The sequence below is a fragment of the Petaurus breviceps genome, unplaced genomic scaffold (genome assembly GCF_028583685.1).
Source record: "Petaurus breviceps papuanus isolate PSGF00001 unplaced genomic scaffold, PetGlider_PUasm1.0 90994, whole genome shotgun sequence".
NCBI lineage: Eukaryota > Metazoa > Chordata > Mammalia > Diprotodontia > Petauridae > Petaurus > Petaurus breviceps.
In genome coordinates, this window is record NW_027187393.1 from 2,369,993 (window position 1) to 2,391,718 (window position 21,726).

Consider the following 21,726-nt stretch of genomic DNA (forward strand, 5'->3'; position numbering starts at 1 on the left):
CAGTACTGACTACACCTTCACTCTTCTCCTTGACTAATTGGTAGAAGCAGGAGACCCCATTGCCATGTCCAGATTCTCCCCTTTCCCCCATCTTTCAGTAAACTCTCTTCCTTTAAGGTTTAAGCTACTCACATCTACCACCCAATTGAAATCTTAGTAACTGTTGTCCACAGACACTATCGCCCACCATACTTAATGAGTTAAGTAGCTGACTCACAACTTTTCTGTACTCCCCAACTCCTGTCTTCATACCAGGGAACTTCTACATATATACTGATTCTCCCTCAAATAGGAGAACCAGAAGAGAGTGTCAAGGAGGAGGGAGTGATCAACAGTGTCAGAGGCTGCAGAGAGGCCAAGGAGAATTAAGGACTGAGAAAAGGCCATTCGATTTGACAACTAAGAGATCATTAATGACTTTGGTGAGACCAGTTTGGGTCAAACCACTCAGTTCCTCAAGTTACTCATCTCTCATGAGCTACTTCTCTACCTTACCTAGCTGCACACAAAGATAGCCACCCCCCCCCCAAATGTACCACCTCCATGTTAAAGAATTCTAAAATCCTCTTATCTGACCATAATTGGCTTTTCACCTCTCCCTCTGCCTTCCCTTACAAAACCCTACCCTTTGTCTGCACTGTGACCTCCATTCCCCTGATACCTCAATCCTTTCGAAGACCATCTCCCCAGCACTAGCCATTCTCCTCTTTTCCCCATCTTTATCTCTTGGTGAAGCAATTCATCTCTATACTGTCCTCCTCTCATGAATCTCTAGCTCCCTTTACTCTTACCTGTGCTGCTAAAAGAAAGTGGAGAAAATCATGCAATTGTTCTGTGTCCACTACAAATTTATGTTACATGACCTCAACTAGGCCCTCATTGCTACTATACCTTCTTTACCAACTCACTATCCCACTCTCCACAGTGACTCTTCCAAACCCTTTCATCCCTCCTCAAATCTCCCTCTCCCCTCACTGTCAACTGAGAACTTTGCCTCATATTTTACAGAAAAAAATGAATCATTCACCATGAAGAGGTCCCTCTTCTGCCTTATCTTCTATCACTCAGGCGCCTTCTGCCACTAACTCCTCCTTCACCCCTGTCTCACATGGTAAAGAGGCCTTACTCCTTATCGAGGCTCATCCTTCTACTTGGTGAAGTGATCCCATTCCATCCCTTTACCTCCAACACATTGTCCCTCCATCATCTCTACTCTTTCATTATTTTTAATCTCTCCCTCTTTACTGCCTACAAATATGCCCATCTCTCCCCAATCTAGAAAAGACTCTCATTTGATGCTTCCATCTCTGCTAACTATTGTCCCACATCTCTTCTGCCCTTTGTAGCTAATCTCCTCCAAAAGGCCATTAATAATGGGTGCCTCCACTTTCCCTTCTCTTATTCTCTTCTTTACCTCTTACAGTCTAGCTTCTGACCTCATCATTCCACCCAAACTGGTCTCACCAAAGTCATTAATGATCTCTTAGTTGTCAAATCCAATGGCCTTTTCTCAGTCCTCATTCTCCTTGGTCTCTCTGAAGCCTCTGACACTGTTTCTCACTCCCTCCTTTTTTTTTTTTTGGCCTTTTTTGGAGGCTAATTGGGGTTAAGTGACTTGTCCAAGGTCACATGACTAGTTTTTGTGTTAAGTGTCTGAAGCCAGATCCAAACCCAGGTCCTCCTGACTCCAGGGCTGGTGCTCTATTCACTGCACCACCCAGCCGCCCCTCACTCCCTCCTTCTTGACACTCTCTTCTCTAGATTTTCAGGACACCACCTTCTGGTTCTCCTCCTACCTTTCTGGCTGAGCCTTCTCTGCCTCCTTCGATGGACCATCATCCAGATCACACCTTTTAAGCATAGGTGTCTTTAAGACTCTTATCCTGGGACTTCTCTCCTCCCTCTATACTGTTTCACTTAATGGTCTCATTGGCTCCCATGGCTTTCGTTTCCATCTCTCTGCTGAGAATCCTCAGATCTACATATCCTCAGACTCTAGGCCCACCTCTGATCTCCAGCTGCCTTTCACCCATCTCAAACTGGCTATCCAGTAGACATCTGAGACTCAGTATGTTCAAAACAGAACTCATCTTTTCCTCCAAACCTTCCCCACTTCCTAACTTCCCTATAGAGGACAATCACCACCCCCCCAGTCCCTCAGGCTCACATCCCAGACTCTTCACTACCTCTCACTCCTCCATATCTAAGCTGTTGCTAAGGCCTGTTGATTTCCTTTGCAACATTTCCCAAATATGCCCTCTTCTTTCCTCTGACATTGCTGCGACTGATGTAGCCCCTCATCACTTCATGACTCAATTCCTGCAATAATCTGCTGCTAAGTTTGCTTGCTTTGAGGCTTTCCTTGTTTCAATCTATCCTCCATTCAGTTACTAAAGGAATTTTCCTAAAATACAAGCCCGATCATCACACACACACACACACACACACACACACACACACACACACACACACTCCTACTCAATAAACTCCAGTGGCAAATAGAAAAGGCTCTATTTGACATTTGTGACCTAGCTCTCTCTTACCTTTCCAGTCTTCTGACACCTTAGTCTGCCACATGTACAAGAGTGCAATCCAGTGACATGGGCCTCCAGGCTGTCCCACAAATAAGAAAACTCCATCTCTGGGCTCCAGGCATTCTCTCTGGCTGTTCCCTGTTCCTAGAATGCCCTCCCTCCTCCACTCTGTCCTCCTTGGCTTCCTTTAAATCCCAACTAAAATCCCATCTTTACTGGAAGCCTTCCTCAAACCCCCTTAATTCCAGTCTCTTCTTTCCTTAATTATCTCCTATTTGTTAGGTAGGTAGCCTGCTTTGTACATATATTCCTTGAGGGAATGGGCTGTCTTCTGCCTCTTTTTGTATCCCCCAACACTTAATAAATGTAAGTCAATTGATTAGTAACAAGGGACAGTTATTTCAACAATTCAATTCATCAAGCATACATTAAACATGGTTCTACTAGCCAGAAGACAGGCAGTTTGGGACTGGCAGGGGTCCAGGAGCCCAGGGCTCAGGTCCCACCTGACACACCCTGGGTGTGTGGTCCTGGATGAGTCACAACCACTCAGGGCTCTGGGCAGTTCTCTAAGACTCTGCTAGGGTAGAAGGAATTTACCCCCAAGAGCTCTTCCATCAGCAAAATCCCAGGTCTAGATTAAAAAAATTTATCTTGGTACTGTGTTATATATTGAGAATGCAAAGACAAAAATGAAGCTTTCCCTCTCCTAAAGGCACTGGAGGACTGGGGCAAAGGAGATGCTGGGTGTGGGAATTCAAAGGTTGGGGAGTTGGGGGGAGAAGGGGACTATTCCAAGGACAGGGGATAAGGTGGGCAAAAGCAGGGGCCAAAAAGCACAGGGATTGTTTAAGGGCCAGAGAGAGTTCAGCTGGGTTAGAGTACTGTGTATAGAGAGGGCAGGAGTGTCAGGCAAGGCTGGAAAGGGAAGGTGGTATCATGTAGGATAGGGTCTCAAATTGTTGTTCAGTCATGCACGCACAACTCTTCATGACCCCATTTGGGATTTTCTTAGCAAAGATACTGCAGTGGTTTGCCATTTCCTTCTCCAGCTCATTTTACAGATGAGGAAACTGAGGCAGAGTTAAAGTGACTTGCCCAAGATCACACAGCCATTAAGTGTCTGAGGCTAGATTTGAACTCAGGTCTTTCTGACTCCAGGCCCAGCCTGATGACAGCTTGTGCCACCTAGCTGCTTGCTTCCTACATTGCAGAGGCTCACTCAATCAAAGAGCATTTATTAAACGCTTCCTATTTCCAGGATCTGTGCTAGACACTGGAGACACTGAGACAAAAAAAACAAACAAACCAGTCCCTGCCCTAAAAGGAGCTTACCCTCCACTGGCCCAGTTCACAAGGTATAGCCCTCTTTGTGGGGTGGGGAGAGGGGGACATCCCTGATGGCTCAGAAACTTACCCTGAGTTCAGGAAGTAGAACACACTGAGCTCCTTGGGCAGCGTTCTCGACAGCCTCTGAGCGTAATCCACTATGTTGTCATGCAGGAAGCGGCTGTTGGTGTTTAACACTAGATTTTGTTCGTGTGTGGCTCGGACCACGTGCGGGTGGCAGTGCCCGACTGAAAGGGGCCAGAGAGGGCAGAGCTGAGGCTGCCCTGGAAGGGCTCAGCTTCCCTCCCAACCCTCCTCCATCAGCTAGGTTGTGTCGTTCTGTCACATCCCTTCCCACCCAAGTGGAGAAACAAGCAAGTAGAAGCTAGAGAGAAGCCTGGCTGCCCTTTACCCCAGAAGGGAAGGTCATGAGTGTCCAAGGGGAAAGATGCTTAACAAAGGAGGGGAGTGCAGAGTCAAGAGGACCTGAGTTCAAATCCTGCCTCTGACACTAGTTTGCATGACAAGGGCAAGCAAGTCACTTAACAATGACTGTCTCAAAAAAAAAGGGGGGTCCCCGAAGATACCATAAAGATAAGAAACAGGTTGTGGGGTGAGTGAAATCTAAGGGATAAATACTGAAAGTACACCATGAAGAACAGCAGAGAAGAGTGTTAAATTTGGAGTCAAAAGACCTTCCAAATCCTGGCTCTGGAGAAGTCATCTAAACCTTTTTGGGCCTCAGTTTTCTCATCTGGAGAGGGAAGGGGTTGAATTAGAAAGCTCTAGGTCAGGCGTGGGGAGCCTGGGGCCTTAAGGCCACACTTAAGGGACTAGAAGGCCTTACGGTCTGCAGGTTCCCCATCCGTGCTTATGTTACATCTATGATCCCAGGTGAAATCAGGGGTTAGAAAGGGTCCTCAGCAGGACAGGAGAAAACTGGGCACTGCCAGCTGCCCCGCAGTACCTTCATGATCCCGGAGCCCTTGGTTTGTGAGCTGCTCTCTTGGCACCTACCATGAGCCACGTTGTTGATACAGTCAATGTACTCCACTCCCTTGTCATCGTACATGTACTGGCCTTGGGCCCGCACAATCTTCACAGGGTCCTCAGAAAAAAATAGCCTGCAGGAAGAACTGCAAAGAGAGAGCACAGAGAGAAACCACTGCCGGGCTGCCTTCTTGCCTTAGGACGTCCAGTTTACCTAACTCATCCCTTTGTGTATCTGTATGTCTGCATCTGAGGCCATGGTTTCATTGTTGGCTCTCTTCCTGGCTCCTGTGTCCTGGGAATGGCTAGTCCTCCCCTCTTCTCTTCCTTCTCCTGTGTTATATGTGCTGTTCTCTGGGGTACCTGGCTTGTCAGGTCTCTGAGGGCAGTTTTCTCCCTCCTCCTCCCTTTTCCATCTAGAGTCATCTCAATTAGATGTGTAGCACTCCAAGCAAATATGATTTTTATCAGCCCTGGTTAAAGCACACTTCACTTCTTGCCAAGAACCCATCATTCTTGTGTTTTAAGCTGTTGTCCATAAGGAAAACAGCTTGTATGGTAGGTGGCCCAGTGGATGGAGATAGAAAGACTCATCTTCCTGGGTTCAAATCTGACCTCAGACACTTACTAGCTGTGTGATCTTGGGCAAGTCCCTTAACCCTGTTTGCCTCAGTTTCCTCATCTGTAAAATGAGCTGGAGAAGGAAATGGCAAATCACTTCAGTATCCATGCCAAGAAAACTCCAAATGGGGTCACAAAGAGTCAAACACAACTGAAACGAATGAATAATAACAATAACATAGGAATTATCATTTACAAATTTAGTTGGTTGATAAAATCAAGTTCTGAGCCCCCAGGATGGAAGGGGTCAGACCCTTGAACCAAAAGGAGTTTCTGATATAAGAGGATTGAGTCTGAGGAGCCAGCCAGCCTCTGTTTACATTCTCTTTGAAGTCTGCAGTGTTCCTGGAACAGTAACTTGGAGCAAATGGGGGAAAAGCTGGGTGACGCCCCAGGAAATGAGGCTTCTTCCTCTGCCTAGAAGGTGAGGGCGGGCCCCAGCTCATCTTGCTGTTCCTGCCTACACACACAGGGTGATATAGTGGAAGACGGCTGACTTTGGAGTCAGAAAGAAGCTGGAGTCATATGGCAATGACACCTTTAAGTTATAGGATCCAAGGTAAGTCATTTCTGAGTCTCTTTTCCTCTTCTGTGAAATGGGGATAGTCACATTTGTGCTACCTAACCCACACGGTCAGTTGTGGAGAAGGCATTGGACAAATCTTAGGGAGCTACATAAAGGTGAGTATTTTGTTCCCTGGAGGATGGGGATCCAGAGTCAGAGAACCTGGGTTCACATCCTGAATGATGGGGGCTAGACCTGATGATCTCCGACGTCCCTTCTAGCTCTAAATCTGTATGGATCTGACCATAGTGCCCAGGGACTGTTTGTTTGTTTGACCTCAGTCTCACAACTCTTTGAGGATCAATTAATCAATGAGCATTTATTATGGACCCACTGAATGTCAAACACTCATAATACAAATATAAAAGTAAGACAATACCAGGCTTCAAGGAGCTTATATTTTCCAGGGATAATACAACATGTTGACAGGCAAGTAAATACAGGATAGGTTTAAAAACAGAAAACGAGCATTTATTAAATACCAACTGAATACCAGTTATTTATAATACAAGGTAGTCCCTGGCTTCAAGGAGTTTATATTCTCCAGGGGGATACAGCATGTTCACAGATAAGTATATCTCAGGAAATATATATACTCAGGAAAGCCTTGGCTGAGTTAGTTTTTCTTTTTTTCCTTTTTTTTTTTTTTTAAAGTTTTCCAAGAGAAGCTTTCCCCACTCAGATCCCTGGCTGCTGGATTCCCCAAACACCCCATCATTGCACCCCAGGAAGGGAACTGGCCCTGGGTGACGGCAGGCAGCCCCTCCCACAGGTGGTGACTACCATCCCTCCCTGCTAGCAAGAACCCTCCTAAAAACTCCTCCTCTTGTACTTTTGGTCCCGTGTTTCCTGTGTCCTTACAGGCAGAACAAAAGTGCTGACAGCATAGCAAAGTAGTGGCTTCAGGATGGAAGGGAGGAGAGGAAAAGGAGAGGCTGGCAATGCCCCAGATCCCAAGGCCAAAGACCTTGGAATCCTCTGCCTGCTTCTCGAGGGGGAGCTAGAGGGCACTAACTTGAGACAAAGCTGCCACCTGCAGCTCCTACAAGTCTGTAGCTACCTAGAGAAGGAGTGGGGCAGTAAGGACACGAGCTCCACTCTGGCAAGATCAGGGGTCGGGGATATGGAAGCCAGGAAAAGGAGTGAGGAGTGGGCAGTCAGGTGAGAAGAGCTACAGGGTTTGAGGCACCCCAGAGTGAGGAAGGGAAGGTTCTGAAGCCCAGGGCTCTGCAGTGTGTGATGCCGAGGCCCAGGTGTGTGGGACTATGGGGGAAGGTGTTAAGGACAGGGGCTAAGCATGAGACCCTCTCTTAATTACCTTTGTGTATGATAACTGAATGAATATATGAATGAAGGGGGACAGTTGTTAAGGGTGGAGGGGGAAGGACTATAGGAGGTTGGGAAAAAGAAGCCCAGGAAGAGGGGACTAAGGGCAGGGAGATACAGGGCCAGGGGTAAGTGAAGGTAAGGGGGGGAAAGTTTGAAACAGGGCACACATGTGGAGGAAAAAAAGATGTGTGTATAAGGGGCAGATTAAGGGGTTGGGGGAGGCTGTGAATGTGGGAAAAACAGGTTTGAAGGGTCCTGGCATGGAATGGAGTTGGGGGGTGTTTAGTGCTTCTACAAACTGCATTAGGATTTGGGAAGGATGGTGGGGGAAGTTACCTCAAAGTGTATATTTGAGCTGGGGAGTTGGGCCAGTGTGAAAACAGACAGGACTGTGAAGGAAGTTTGGGGGAAGGGGTTGGATGGGAGGAAGGGTGTGTGCAGAGGGTGATTTGGATAGGGAAGTAAGTGGTGAGGGGGGTTTGTGCGTGAATTTTGGCATGGGGGATAGGGAATAGTTTGGCCGGGGGTGGGATAATGTGCCAGTAAATGGTAGAGGAGGATGGTGGAAGAGAGTAGTTGGGATGGAGGACAGATTAGGGGATGCTATGACTGCAGGTGGAAGTAAGGTTAGAATGGTTTTGGAGGAGGGGTGTGTGGGGGGGAAGGAGGTAGGGGGCATCTATGGGGGAGTTTGGGGTTAGGGTCTGTGCAGTATTAGGGATGAGGGAGTTTGGGGAAAGCTGAGGAGGATGGGGTATGTGGGGAGTCTGGGGGACCTATGGGGCAGGGCATGTGGGATATTTGGGGTAGAGGTAGGGAAAGTTTAGGGGAAAGTATACATGAGAGTTTGTGACAAAGGACTGAAGGGTCCAGGAAATAAATAGTACATGAAGAAAATGTGATAAGTATTTAGGGGGCTATAAGAGACATATAAATGTTGAGGGTAGTTGAGGGGAGGTAGAGGGGACAGGGTAAATGAGAAGAATTGGGGTAAAGGTGTGAGGGATCTAGGACATAGGGAGTGGGTACCTGTAGTGGATGTGGTACTTTTGATGGAGCCTGGGCAGATGGGATACCACCTTTTAGGAAGGACAGTGATAAAGCAGATAGCCAGAGAAAGGAAAACTGGATGCTGAAGTGTCTTGAATTTATAACACAGATAACAGGTGAGAAGCTTTGGGAACATTCAGCTTGGCAATAACTGCCTTCCCCCTTCCCCCTGCCACCCTCTCAACAATTAACATTTATGTATGCAGTGACTTAAAGTTTGCCAAGTACTTTATACCTATTATATTATTAAATGGGGGTGGGGAATGGATCTTAGACATGCTCTGCCTGGTTCAGAGAAGTAGGAGCCATGGGTAGAAATTGCAAAGGGACAGGTTTAGACTTGATGTAAGGAAAAACTTCCTAACATTTCTTGTAGATGTGCTCCAAAGTGAACTTTCTCCCCTAACCTTCTCCCCTTCTAAACGTCCCTGTTATTGTTGAGGGCACCATCATCTTCCCAGTTTCCCACGCTCCCAACTCAAGTGTCATTCTCAATTCCTCACTCTCTCCCTCCCACCCCCCTATTCAATCTTTTGCAAGGCCCGTGGATTTTACCTGTGTAACATCTCTCCAATATGTTCCCTTTTCTTGTGACACTGTTACTGCCTTGGTTCAGGCCCTCATTACCTTAAAGAGGGACTATTTTGATAGTTTGCTGGTGGGTCTGCCTGCCACAAGGCTCCCCACTCTAGTCCATCCTCCTCAGCCACCAAAGTGAGTTTCCTAAAGCACCAATCCAATTCCTCCCCACCTACCCCCAACTGCCTTGCTCAGTAAACTCCATTGGCCCTCTGTCTCCTCCAAGATCAAATATAAAATCCTCTGTGGGCATTCAATGGACTGTATAATCTGCTCTCATACCACCCCCCCTGCCCTTTCCGGTCTTCTTACACTTTATGCCCCTTCCCCACTGTACTCTTCAGTCTAGGGACACCGACCTCTTCTTGGTTGGTGCAAGATCTCCATCTCCCAACCCTGGGCATTTTTTTTTTGTTTTTTGGGGGGAGGGCAATTGGGGTAAAGTGACTTGCCCAAAGTCACGTGGCTAGTAATTGTGTCAAGTGTCTGAGGCCACATTTGAACTCAGGTCCTCCTGACTCCAGGGCTGGTGCTCTATTCACTGTGCCACCTAGCCACTGGGCATTTTATTTGGCTGTCTCCCATTCCTGGAACACTCTCCCTCCCCATCTCCACCTAATGGCTTCTGGACTCCTTCAAGTCCTAGCTAAAATTCCACCACCTACAAGGAAGCCTTTCCTGATCTCTCTCAATTCTCTGCTGATTATTTCCAATTTATTCTGCATATGGCTTGTTTGTACATAGTTGTTTACATGTCTCCCCCATCAGACTGTGATTTTCTTGAGGGCAGGGACTGGTTTTTACCTATCTTTATATCTCCAGTGCTTAGCATATTCCTACACAGTGAATGATTAACAGATGTTTATTGACTGGCTGACAATTAGAGCTTCTCCAAGTGAGCCAGGTCCTAGGAAGCCGTGGGCTTCCCCTCCCCAGACAGCTTCAAGTAAAGGCTACATGACCACTTGTCTAGAAGGAATTCCTGTTTATGTTATGTACTGGACTTGAAACTCTGAAGGCCATCCCAACCCTGAGGTTCAGGGATCCGGAGTCAGGGGCTGACCTGCTTAAGGCAGAGATTCTTAATCTTTTTACTGTCAAGGACCCCTCTGCATCTGGTGAAGCCTTATGGACCCTTTCTCAGAATGTTTCTAAATGCATCAAATAAGATACACGAATTACAAAGGAAAACCAATTATATTAATAGAATGCTATTAAAGTGTTTTTAAAAAGAAGTTCAGCGACCCTAGGATAAGAGCTCCCGAACTGCAGTCTTCCTAGTTCAAGCCCAGTTCCCCTTTCCTAATGCCCTGAAGTCTATGAAGGGCTGTCACTCAGAGAGGAGAAATTAGGCTTGTTCTGCCTGGTCCCAGAGTGTAGAATTAGGAGAAATGGGTAGAAGTTGAAAGAGGCAAAACTAGCCTCGACGTCAAGGAAAAGCTTCCTGACAATTAGAGCTTCCCGAGTTGGAACCAGTTGTCTGGGGAGTAGTGAGCTCCCCATCTTGGAGGTGTCCAAAAAGCAGCTGTTGCACAGGACACCTCCGCATTGGCGGAGGCTTGGGGTGAATGAGAAGGGAGGGAGGAGGACGGTGGGCTGGGGTCGAGGGTCTGGGAGTGGAGGGTGCCCCGCGAGCTGGCTACAGTAGCCCACCCTTGCTGACCACGTGGCACCCTGGCCTGGCCCGACCTGACCTCCCCTGGAACCCAATCGAGGCTCCGCAGAGACCAAGTCCTGGGCTCCCGGGCCCCTCTGTGCACGCTCCTACCCGATAAGCTGCCTCCGCAGGGACAAGGTCTCCTCCTTGCTGTGTCCCTCTGAGGCCATGGCGCCTGGGGAAGAGTCCGCTACGTATAGGGAGCAGAGCAGAGGCTGGCTCCTCCCGCCCTGCCTCCCAGCCCTGGCCCCGCCCCATGACTTCATCCCCACCCATTCTATTCTTAGTCCTGCTTCTCGCTCCACCTCCCATCCAATCCTGAGCCTGGGCACTCCCTACGCCAGGCCCCACCCATCCCTGTTCAATCCTGGCCCCGCCCACCCTAACATCATTCCTGCCCATCCTAGTCCTAGATCTGCTTCTTGCTCCATTTCCCATCCAATCCTGGGCTTGGTCCCTCCCTACGACAGTTCCCGCCCATCCCAGTCCTAGACCTACTTCTTTTTTTTTTTTTTTTTTTTAAAGCAATTGGGGTTAAGTAACTTGCTCAAGGTTACACGGCCAGGTGTTTCTGGGTGTCTGAGCCCGGGATTCGATCTCCAGGTCGTTCTGACACTGGAGCCGGTGCTCTTACTCGCTGTGCTACCTGGCCGCCCCACTAGACCTACTTCTTGCTCCACTTTCCCATTCAATCCTGGGCCTGGCCCCTCCATACACCAGGTCCAACCTATCCTAATTCATTCTTGGTCCCCCCTCCCCGCCTCTGCTTTCTGGCTTCATTCCCAGTAGTTTCTCTCTCTGCTCCTGTCTATCCTCTCCCCTCCTGCCTGAAGCATGGCTCTGTGCATGCGCAGCCCCAGCAGAATTCATTTGTCTACACTAGTGGTTTTCAGTCCAGTGTCTCTTGCTGCCAGTGTGGTCCGCCTGTGCAAGTGCTGAGTAAGAGTGGGATGCAGAATCCTCCCTGCCTCCCCCTTCACCTGGCTGCTTGGACGAGAGGCAGCTTTATTTCTATAACACATACTCTTGGGCACGGGAGAGCCACATCTTCAAAGGACATCCCAACTCCACTCCCCAGGCCAGGACATTCTCACTCCTGATCTCCAGCTCCGGAACAGCACTAAGGAACCTGGGACATCTGTCCCCAGAGGTCTTGCCTGGTTCACCCATTCTTTGGAGTCACTGCCCCAAATTTTGGGAAAAAATAGAACTCATCCTTCCCCCCATCCCCTCAACGCTCTCCTATTCCAAACTCGTTCTGCTTGGCGAGGGTAGAACTAGGAGCCACCAGGGGAAGCTGCCAAGATGCACCTTATTCCTGTGCTATGTAAGGCAGAACTTCCTGGCAATTGTAACTGGCCCAGAGTGGAAAAAGTAGTCTTGGGAGATGATAATCCCAAGAACCCTTCAACAGAATTACTTGTTCAAGTTGAAGACGGTTGTTAGGTTGGGGATCCTGGGAAGGGTAAACATATTCAGGTAGGAGCTCATAGCCGGCTCCCAAAGTCCCATCTGACTCAGTTGAACGGAAGAAATTTGTGGAAAGAGCTCTGGACTTGGAGTCAAGAAACTTGGGTTTGGCCTCAGCACTTATTAGCTGTGTGGACATGGGCAAAATAATTTCCTTTCTTTGAGTCTAATTTCCCCTTTTAAAAATGAAAATACTAATACATGCCCTGTGTCCCTCAAAATTGCTATGGAAATGGAACTACTATTATTTTCATTAAGAACTAACTAAATAAGTGTAATTAGAAAGATGGAGCTTAGCTGTAGAACAATTGAGAAAATGCACCTCCCTTTCCTTTTTGAAGGGGGAGGGCTCTGGGGGTTGAATATTTCATTTACTGCCTGAAACAGTTGGTTTTGTTCACTTAGTTTTTTCTCTCTTTTTGAAATGTTTATTTATTTATTTTTTCTTTTTGGAGGGGGAAAGGCTGGGCAATTGGGGTTATGTGACTTGCCCGAGGTCACACGGCTATTAAGTGTTAAGTTCTTAGGTCAAATTTGAACTCAGGTCCTCCTGACTCCAGGGCTGGTGTTCTATTCACTGGGCCATGTAGTTGCCCTCTTTTGAAATATTTATTACAAGGAATATCTCTGGAGATAGGCAAAGGAGGGATATATTCAGAAATGAAAGTGATATATACAAACAAAAAGTGTTAATAAAAGTAAGATGAAGGAAAAATTAGCTAAATATTATTTCTATAGAACACACCTGGGCAAGCAAATATGGAGTTTCTGCTAAGCCTTTGGATTCTAACTCTACCAACAGAAATCCCTAGGAGAGGGAGGAGGGCTGGATCCTTGTCTGCCTTCTTATGAGAGAAAACACCAACTCCATTGTGGTTACTACTCAGGCGTGTGACTCACAGCAAACATTCCTGTTAGGCAACAGATTTGTGGGCTTGGGCACTTTGAACTCTGGGTTTGGAACCACTGGTTCACACAGTCCATGGGTCTCAATGAGACCATGATTTAGGCTAAGGTGGTGGGGGTGGGGGTGGCAAAGACCTGGCAGCCCCTAAGGTATGTCCTTTTCTCAGCCTTCCAGTCAGAGGCATTGGACTCTCTGCATAGGAAAACCTACAGACCATGGTTTGTGCCTAGGGCCTGAGGGTATGAGTATGGCCCAATTTGAATAAATTGGGGTTTTAGGTTCTAACTAAAACAAATTCCTTTCCTCTAGTATTTGTGAAAGAGAAGAATGCTGCAGCTGGCTGTTCCTCTCGTAACATGTCAGCAGCAGCATGGAAATGGAGAAAGCAGTTCTCTAGAGTGAGAAAAACGAACTCTAGATTTGAATCCTGGCTCTAGCGCTGTCCAGTTGCTGACCCTGAGCAAGTTACTTACTTGACCTCCCCGAGTTCATCTTCTTTGTAAATTGTTGTGTTGTTTACTTCTGGCCGTGGGGTTTTGGGGACATTGTCTTTGTAAGCCTTAGACTGCTTTGCAATTATGAATTACCTTATTACCTTATTATTATTATCATCATCTCTGTGCAGATGGCCCTCAGATCTAGATACCCAGCCCTACTCTCTCTCCTGAGCTACAGTCCCACATCACTGACTGGCTGTTGTATAAACTGGGTGCCCCAGAATCATCTTGAACTCAACATGCCCAAAAGAGAATTCATTATCTTCTCCCCCAACCCTTCCCTCTTCTAAACTTCCCTATTATTGTTGAGGGAACCACCTGCCTCAAAGTCACTCAAGTTCCAACCTTGGTGTCAAACTTGACTCTTCACCTTCATTCACCCCTCATATATCTAACTGGTTGCCAAATCTTGTTGTTCCCACCTCCACAATATCTCTCAAATCAATCTCCTCTATACTCACATAGACAGCATCCTAGTCAAGGCCCCCATCATTATTTCTCTCCTGGACTATTGCTGTACTCCTTCTAACTAATCTCCTTGCCTCCACTCTGTCCCCACTCCAGTCCACCTTCCATACAGTTGCCAAAATAATTTTCCTAATGCCAAGGTCTAATCATGTCAAACCTTGCCCTACCCCTCCAGTCCCACTACTCAAGAGACCAACCAATGGCTCATTATTATCTCTAGGATCAAATATGAATTCCACTGTCATTGAAAACTACACAGTCTGGCTCTTCCTTTATCTCTACTCTTCTTATACATTATTTCCTAACAAAAACTCTTAAATGTCTTTCCATACTTGTCTATTTGTCATTCTTCACCAATGACACTCCATCTTTGGTCTACGTGCCTTTCTACTGGCACTCATCCATACCTGGAATGCTCTCTCTTCTTGTCTCCAGTTCTTAGAATCTCTTCCTTCTTGATGGATTCACTTCAAATGCAACCTTTGGCAGGAGGCCTTTCCCAGTCCTTTTAGCTGCTAGTACTTTTACCTCTAGGGTAACTGTTCCCTGTATGTATCTTGCATGTACCCACATTGTCCTTCCCATTAGAACAGACACTCAACCTGATGTCTGTGAACTTGTGTTTATATATATATATATATATATATATATATATATACATATAGATAGATAGATATAGATAACTGTAGTTTAAGATAATTAGTTTCCTTTGTATTCAAAAATACTATTCTGAGAAGAGATCCATAGACTTCACCAGACTGGTAAATTGGATCCATGACACCAAAAAGATTAAGAAACCCTGTAGTAGAGTGTAAGCTCCTTGAAGGTCTTGAGGTACATAATAAGTGATTTTGATTGATTTTCCCATTATTATTAAAGGTAGGAGGATCCAAAGACATTACCTTTGACTGTACAGAGGAGCCCAGGGAGGGGACAAGTTTTATTTAAGGTCACACAGCAAGGAAGTGGTAGAGCCTGAACCAGAACCCAGGTCTCCTGGCTCCCACTTCAGGATTCTTATTAAAAATGAAGTCAGGAGAAACTTCCCAAGCATGAATCTATGGCACATGGGGTTCTGGGTGCTGGGGACAGCACTGTTATAACAACAATCACAGCTAACATTTATAAAACACTTCCTATATTTCAGGCACTGTGCTAAGTTCTGGTGAAAGAACTGCTAAGTTCTTTCAAATAAGAAAGAGACAGTCCCTGCCTTCAGGGAGCTTGCATCTTAACAGCACCTGATACCCTGATAACTCAGTCAAAAGGGAGACAGTGTGCAGCTTAGACATTAGGATGATTATGACCAAAGTACTTTCCTAAGCCTCTAAACAATTCCCAAATTCCAAAGAAAACTGGTGACCTGAGGGAAAAAAGCCAGGTATATGAGTGACTTCACACAACCGTGTGGGCCTGAACCACTAGATGGCGGCAGCTGTCTAATAATCACGTTACCCATTCTAACCATAAGAAATTGTAATAGAGTTTAGCTTTCTCTTAGTGCAATCCCTTCAGTCCCAGGCAGACATAGGGGAGTTATCCAAAATCACAAATTAAATCAATAATTGAACCCAGACTAAGATCATGGATTTAGATCTAGGAAGGACCTCAGAGCTTTTTTATTCTACAGATGAGGCACCAGGAGGGGAAATGGTTTGTCCAAGGTCACCCAAGTAGTAATTAACAGTTAGGATTTGAAACTCCCCCCTCCCCCTCTCCTTTTCTACAACACCACACCAGCCTTTGTAAATTGGGGTTAATAATCTGGGAAGCACAATCTACTTCACCGGGCTCTTGGGAGGACCCCATAAGAAAATGAATGATCGAGTGCTTTGTAAACCACACCACACAATTTTTGTAAACCAGTTCAGGGTTTTTTCCAGCTTCAAGGGCTGTTGGTTCAAGTACTCCCCAAAACTTCTACCATGAGTTTAAAATTCTTTTTACTAGCACGAGAGCATACAAATGAACTGGAACCAGGGAGGGCAACAGATGTAGAAGCAGCTATTTTGGAAGCTGCAGATGGGATCTGAGCTGTCTTCTGAAAACTGCAGGGGTCAGCAGTTTCATAGCTCACCCCCTGGGTTGGAAAGAAGACTTGGTGGGGAAAATATTCTGTGGTCTTAATCAGAGGATCCTAAGCCGATCCCCAGAAAGGATTGCAAAGGCCATTTAGACCCATCTCCTCCTCTCCCCACCCCCCCCCCAACATTTTATAGCATTTTGGGCTCAGATGGAAAATACTTTATTTCTGGAATAAACTATCCACATGGAATCATTACTTTATTATTCAGATTGGAAAAGTCAGACCCAAAAGACTGCTGAGCAATTTTGGAAAGACAAGAACACTCTGAGAGTCAGAACTGGGTCCTGGTCCTAACCCTACTCTTAACTTGCATGTGACCTTGGTTGGACAGTCTTTTCTCCGCTGGAATTTAGTGTCCCCATTGACAAAACAAAGAGGTTAGAGTAGATCTTTTTTTGCCCTTGAAATTTTTTAAAATTGAGATTGTGGAAGCAGACAATCCCTTTTAGAAATATGAAGATAGCATTTTAAATTTACCTTAATCTGAAGTCTTTGATCAGTCTGAAAGAATACTTATCAACTTATTGTCTTTCTTTAACTATCAGTTCTGAAACTGGCTCCTAGCTCTCCTAATCAGCAGCAAGGCCTCCTCCCTTGAAGTGGTAATCAGGGCAACTGACCAGACCTGGGTCAGGGTTAAGGACCCTTGACTGATCCACCTGAAGGCTTTAGAGTAATGATTCACCTAAGGGCAGTACCCTCTTTCTCCATTTCCTGAAAGGATCGGGATGTTGGCCTATTACTTCAGATCACTCATGGCCAGCTGGGGGAAAAGCCCTTGAAGGGAATGGTCTAAGAGAGATTGAGTGGTTTTATTAGGATGATTCACCAGGGGCAGCCTGAAAGATTAAGTGACTCTTGTTCTATTCTGGGGAAGTAGAATGTTAATATGAAACCGTGTAACTATATTTTATCTTAGCATAAAATTCGCCCTTGCTCAAGATAACTGTCGATGTTACTTCAAATATTTTGTTAGAAGGATGTCTTAGGATATGAAGACACGAAATGTACACGTTTGTACATTTCTCTCTCAAGCAGAACAGTTCTTGAATTTAGAATGTTAAAGTGTCACTTTTTTCTGCAATGATTTTTTTCTTTTATATCATCTTCATTTTCCAAACATATCCCTTCCTCTATCCAGTGAACTATATCTTGCTACAAAGAATTAAAAAAGGGGAAAAAGTAATTTAGTAAAATAAAATAAGAGTATATACAATATATCATACCCATAGTCAACCATATCTGCAAAGAATGGCAAGAGGTACTTTGAAAAACTTTTCTCCAGGGAAAAGCTCAGTCATTATAGTTATATACTGGTTAGTTTTGTTTTTTATTCTCTCAGGTTTGTTGTAAACTAAATTGCAAATCCAGATCTTTGATTTTATGAATATAATAATTATGCCCTACATCTTCATCTCCTTGAACAAGGATTCTCTTCACAGTAACCTTGTGAAACAAGGTTCATAAATGAGGAAACTAAGGTTCAGAGAGGGAAGTCTGGGGTCACACTGTTGCAGTTTGGGGTGCTGGGAAACTTGAAATGCAAAGGATCTGCCTCGGAAGAATTTGACCACTCAAGACTTCTTTCAGTCAAATCAGTAAGGTTTATTTATGATGCCAATAGAAGCAGGCTAGATTCTATGTGAATCCCACTACTGTAATGCCAATAGGAGAGGGCAGAGTTCCTAGAGAATCTGCAAATTTGATGAGGACGGGACTGATATTTATATTAAAAAAGACTGTGAGAAGATTTGGATGGGATTAAGGAGTGGTAAATAGCCTGAGGTGGGCCAGGTGTAACAGTGAAAAGATCTACCTGGGATTAAGGAGTATTAAGTAAACAAAATAAACAATCAAGGGGGGGGGGGTAGTAGGCCAGTTGCCAGTGGAGGTGTCAGTGATCTGGGCAACTGAAGATGTATGAGAAAGTTCAGGGTCCAGGTCCCATTACCCCATCACCAAAACTGCTAAATGATGGTGCTGGGATTTGAACTCAGATCTTTTTGAGTTTGGGGTCTTTCTGCTACACCATATAGGAAGGATATCTGGTTTAGTCAATATAGGAATTTCTGGTGTGGTTTTGGGAATTGCCCTAGGTTCATTATTCCTGTCATTTACTTGCTTTCCTTCTCAATTTACTCACCTATAAAGTTAGAAGACAAGTCTTTTCCCCCTGCTTTCCTTACAAGGAGGTTAATGAGAGAAATTAATTGTGCTAAGTTTCGAAATTGCATTTTAGTCTACGCCTTAGAAACACAGAAAGTTTGGGAGGGACCTTAGAGACCCTTCTTGAGATCCTTTTCTAAATGTTTCTAGATCTCACATTTACTAACCAAATTGGTTTTATTGGGGGACGAGGGGATAGGGTTGGTTACAACCTCTAGATTAAAAAAAACAATTTAAAACATGTGTTATATAGAATATTAAAATCCCACCATGGGACTCTAAGTATAGGCAACAGTCCATACAATTGAGAAAATGCTTAGCCTTTTATTCTGGAAAGGGGAGTGTTTGGGAATTATATTTTACTATGTTGCATTGCCCACAATGGGGCAGTCTAGATGGCACAGGGGATAGAGTGCTAACCCTGGAGTCAGGAGGACCAGCATTCAAATTCTGCCTCAGATACTAGCTGTGTGACCTGGGGCAAATCACTTAATCTTGTTTACCTCAGTTTCCTCACCTGTAAAATGAGCTGGAGAAGGAAATAGCAAACCACTCCAGGATCTTTGCCAAGAAAACCCCAAATGCTGTCTCAAAGAGTCAGACACGACCAAACAACAAAAATTTGTACAGTGACAGATGTGCTAATTTCCAGGTGATGGGAAAATTAAGTTAGGACATACAATTGACTTTATTGGGATATAAATACTCAGGAGATTAAAAAAATTGTTTTCACCTATCTTTCCCTTGTCCTTCAACATAATAGTCCCAGTTAAGTCAATAGGTTTTTCATCCTCTCCCTTTTTAAAACAAAGTACTATGTCTTGGTGGATTTGACTGTGGTTTGCTAGGGACATTTTTGATTTTCTAACCCTTCCAGTTTGTTGCAATCCTTTCTAGCATTATTCCCTGGCTCCTTCAAAAGACAAAAGTTATTCGTTTTCCCTGAGTTTTTCCTTGTTTGTGTGGGTATGTGTTGAGGGGTTTGGGAGAAAAAAGTAGATCTAGGCTCCAGATCCAACTATGACTATCTGTTTTATTTGGGCAAGCCATTTTGACTTTCTGTGTACCCATTTCTTCCTCTGTAAAACAGACAGTTTAGAATCAACATCTCTTATGGTCCTTTTCAGTTCTAATAAATATGTAATGATAATCCTAAATTTGAAAGAGATCTCAGAAGTCATCATGTGCATGGCATTCCCATCAAGGGATTATCTTGTCTGCTGGAACACCTCTGGTAATGGGGAGGGAAAGGAATAGGCATTTATATAGGGCCTACTATGTGCCAAGAAATACATTAAGGACTTTTTACAAATATTTCATTTGATACTTGCAACAGCCCTGTGAGGTTGGTGCTATTATTATCTCTAATTTCCATTTGAGGAAACTGAAGCAAACAGAGGTGAAGTAACATGGTCACCCAGTTAAATGTCTGAAGCTAGATTTGAACTCAGGCCTTCCTGACTCTAGGTCTAGCCCTCTATTTACTGTGCCACCTAGCTACCTAGTAGAGAAGTATTTCTTTTCCTACCTTCCTTCCTTCCTTCCTTCCTTCCTTCCTTTCTTCCTTCCTTCCTTCCTTCCTTCCTTCCTTCCTTCCTTCCTTCCTTCCTTCCTTCCTTCCTTCCTTCCTTCCTTCCTTCTTTCTCTTTTCTTCTTTCCTTTCCTCTATCTCACTTTCTCTCTCTTTCCCCCACTCCCCATTCTGTAACATTTGTGAAAATGCTTTGGAAAAATCATAGCAAATGTATTACATTAGTGTTGTTATTATCTTCCCAAATGTCCTTCTGAGATGGCACTAGGCCCTCTTGCATGCATTTCCTTAGGTCTCATTGCAGCCCCATGTCAGAAGACTGGGCTATAGCTACTGGGCTTCAAGAGAGGCATGGGGGCTTTTCTCCTAGCTTGGTGCCAGGTTCTACTGCTTAAGTCGCATCCCTGAAACAAGATGGTGAAGGTCGGAGTCAATGGATTTGGCCGTATTGGGCGCCTGGTGACCAGGGCTGCATTCACTTCAAGTGGAGTAGACATTGTGGCCATCAATGACCCCTTCATTGACCTCAACTACATGGTTTATATGTTTCAATATGATTCCACTCATGGCAAATTCAAGGGCACTGTCAAGGCTGAGAATGGGAAGCTGGTGATCAATGGAAAAGCCAATTCCAATCTTCCAGGAACGGGATCCCACCAATATTAAATGGGGAGATGCTGGAGCTGAGTATGTTGTAGAGTCCACTGGAGTCTTTACCACCATGGAAAAGGCTGGGGCTCACTTGAAGGGTGGAGCCAAGAGGGTCATCATCTCTGCCCCTTCTGCTGATGCCCCAATGTTCGTGATGGGAGTGAACCATGAGAAATATGATAATTCCCTTAAGATTGTCAGTAATGCTTCCTGTACCACCAACTGCTTGGCCCCCTTGGCCAACGTCATTCATGACAACTTTGGCATTGTGGAAGGACTCATGACTGCAGTCCATGCCATTACTGCTACCCAGAAGACAGTAGATGGCCCCTCTGGTAAGCTGTGGCGTGATGGGCGTGGTGCTGCCCAAAACATTATCCCTGCTTCCACTGGTGCTGCTAAGGCTGTAGGCAAGGTTATTCCTGAGCTGAATGGGAAGCTCATAGGCATAGGCCTTCCGTGTTCCTACTCCCAATGTATCTGTTGTGGATCTGACCTGCCGCCTGGAGAAACCTGCCAAATATGATGATATCAAGAAAGTGGTGAAGCAAGCATCAGAGGGACCCTTGAAGGGCATCTTGGGCTACACAGAGGACCAGGTTGTATCCTGTGACTTCAACAGCAATACTCACTCTTCTACCTTTGACGCTGGCGCTGGTATTGCCCTCAATGACCATTTTGTCAAGCTCATTTCCTGGTATGACAATGAGTATGGTTATAGCAACCGTGTAGTAGACCTCATGGTCTACATGGCCTCCAAGGAGTAAAGTGGAAAGCCACGGATCTTCATCCCCAGCCAAAAAGAGGAAATCCACCACTGGGGAGCCCACATTCCTAACCTGTGTTCCTATACTAGGGATCCCATGTCCCATTCACATCCTTGTTCCAAAGCACCCCTGTAGTAGGGGGAAGAAGCCTAGAGTCCTGTATTGTGTACCATCAATAAAGTCAACATATTCAGTGCAAAAAAAAAAAAAAGAGAGAGGCATGGTACCTGTTCCTCATAGTATGGAAAGTTCACTTCTGTAAGTGTCCTGGTTGATTGTGCAAGTATTCCTACAAGGGATCTAGGAGTGCAGGGCGGGGGAAAAGAGACTGGTAGTAGTAGAAGTAGAGTCTGGATACTATTTGGGAATTACAGAGTGAGTTGTAGCAAGCATGTTATTTGACGTGGGTCTGCAGAGGAGAGAGAGTAGGGAAGAGAAAGGATGGGAGGTAGCAACATGTGGGATACCCAGGATCATAGATTTAGACCTGGAAGGGACCTTGGAGGCCATCTAGTCAAAACTCCTAATT

General features: G+C 45.4%; 1 protein-coding gene, 1 long non-coding RNA gene and 1 pseudogene across 4 annotated transcripts in view; 2 read left to right on the plus strand and 1 right to left on the minus strand.

Moving 5' to 3' along the window:
* Positions 1–10,904, minus strand: part of PHYKPL (5-phosphohydroxy-L-lysine phospho-lyase) — a 26,823-nt gene extending 15,919 nt beyond the window's left edge. For all 3 annotated transcript variants that reach the window (XR_011166388.1, XM_069077600.1, XM_069077599.1), the window contains exons 1-3: positions 10,766–10,904; positions 4,881–4,999; positions 3,952–4,111 (exon numbers count right to left, since the gene is read on the minus strand). Coding sequence is in view for 2 of the 3 variants with exons in the window: in XM_069077600.1 (XP_068933701.1) it covers positions 3,952–4,111; positions 4,881–4,999; positions 10,766–10,824 (338 nt within the window). In the remaining variant the exon portion in view is untranslated. The remainder of the gene's footprint in view (positions 1–3,951; positions 4,112–4,880; positions 5,000–10,765) is intronic.
* Positions 5,009–21,726, plus strand: part of LOC138153488 (uncharacterized) — a 27,578-nt gene continuing 10,860 nt past the window's right edge. The window contains exon 1 of the long non-coding RNA XR_011166390.1: positions 5,009–6,033. This is a non-coding gene — a long non-coding RNA (uncharacterized lncRNA). The remainder of the gene's footprint in view (positions 6,034–21,726) is intronic.
* Positions 20,122–21,240, plus strand: LOC138153482 (glyceraldehyde-3-phosphate dehydrogenase pseudogene; annotated as a pseudogene).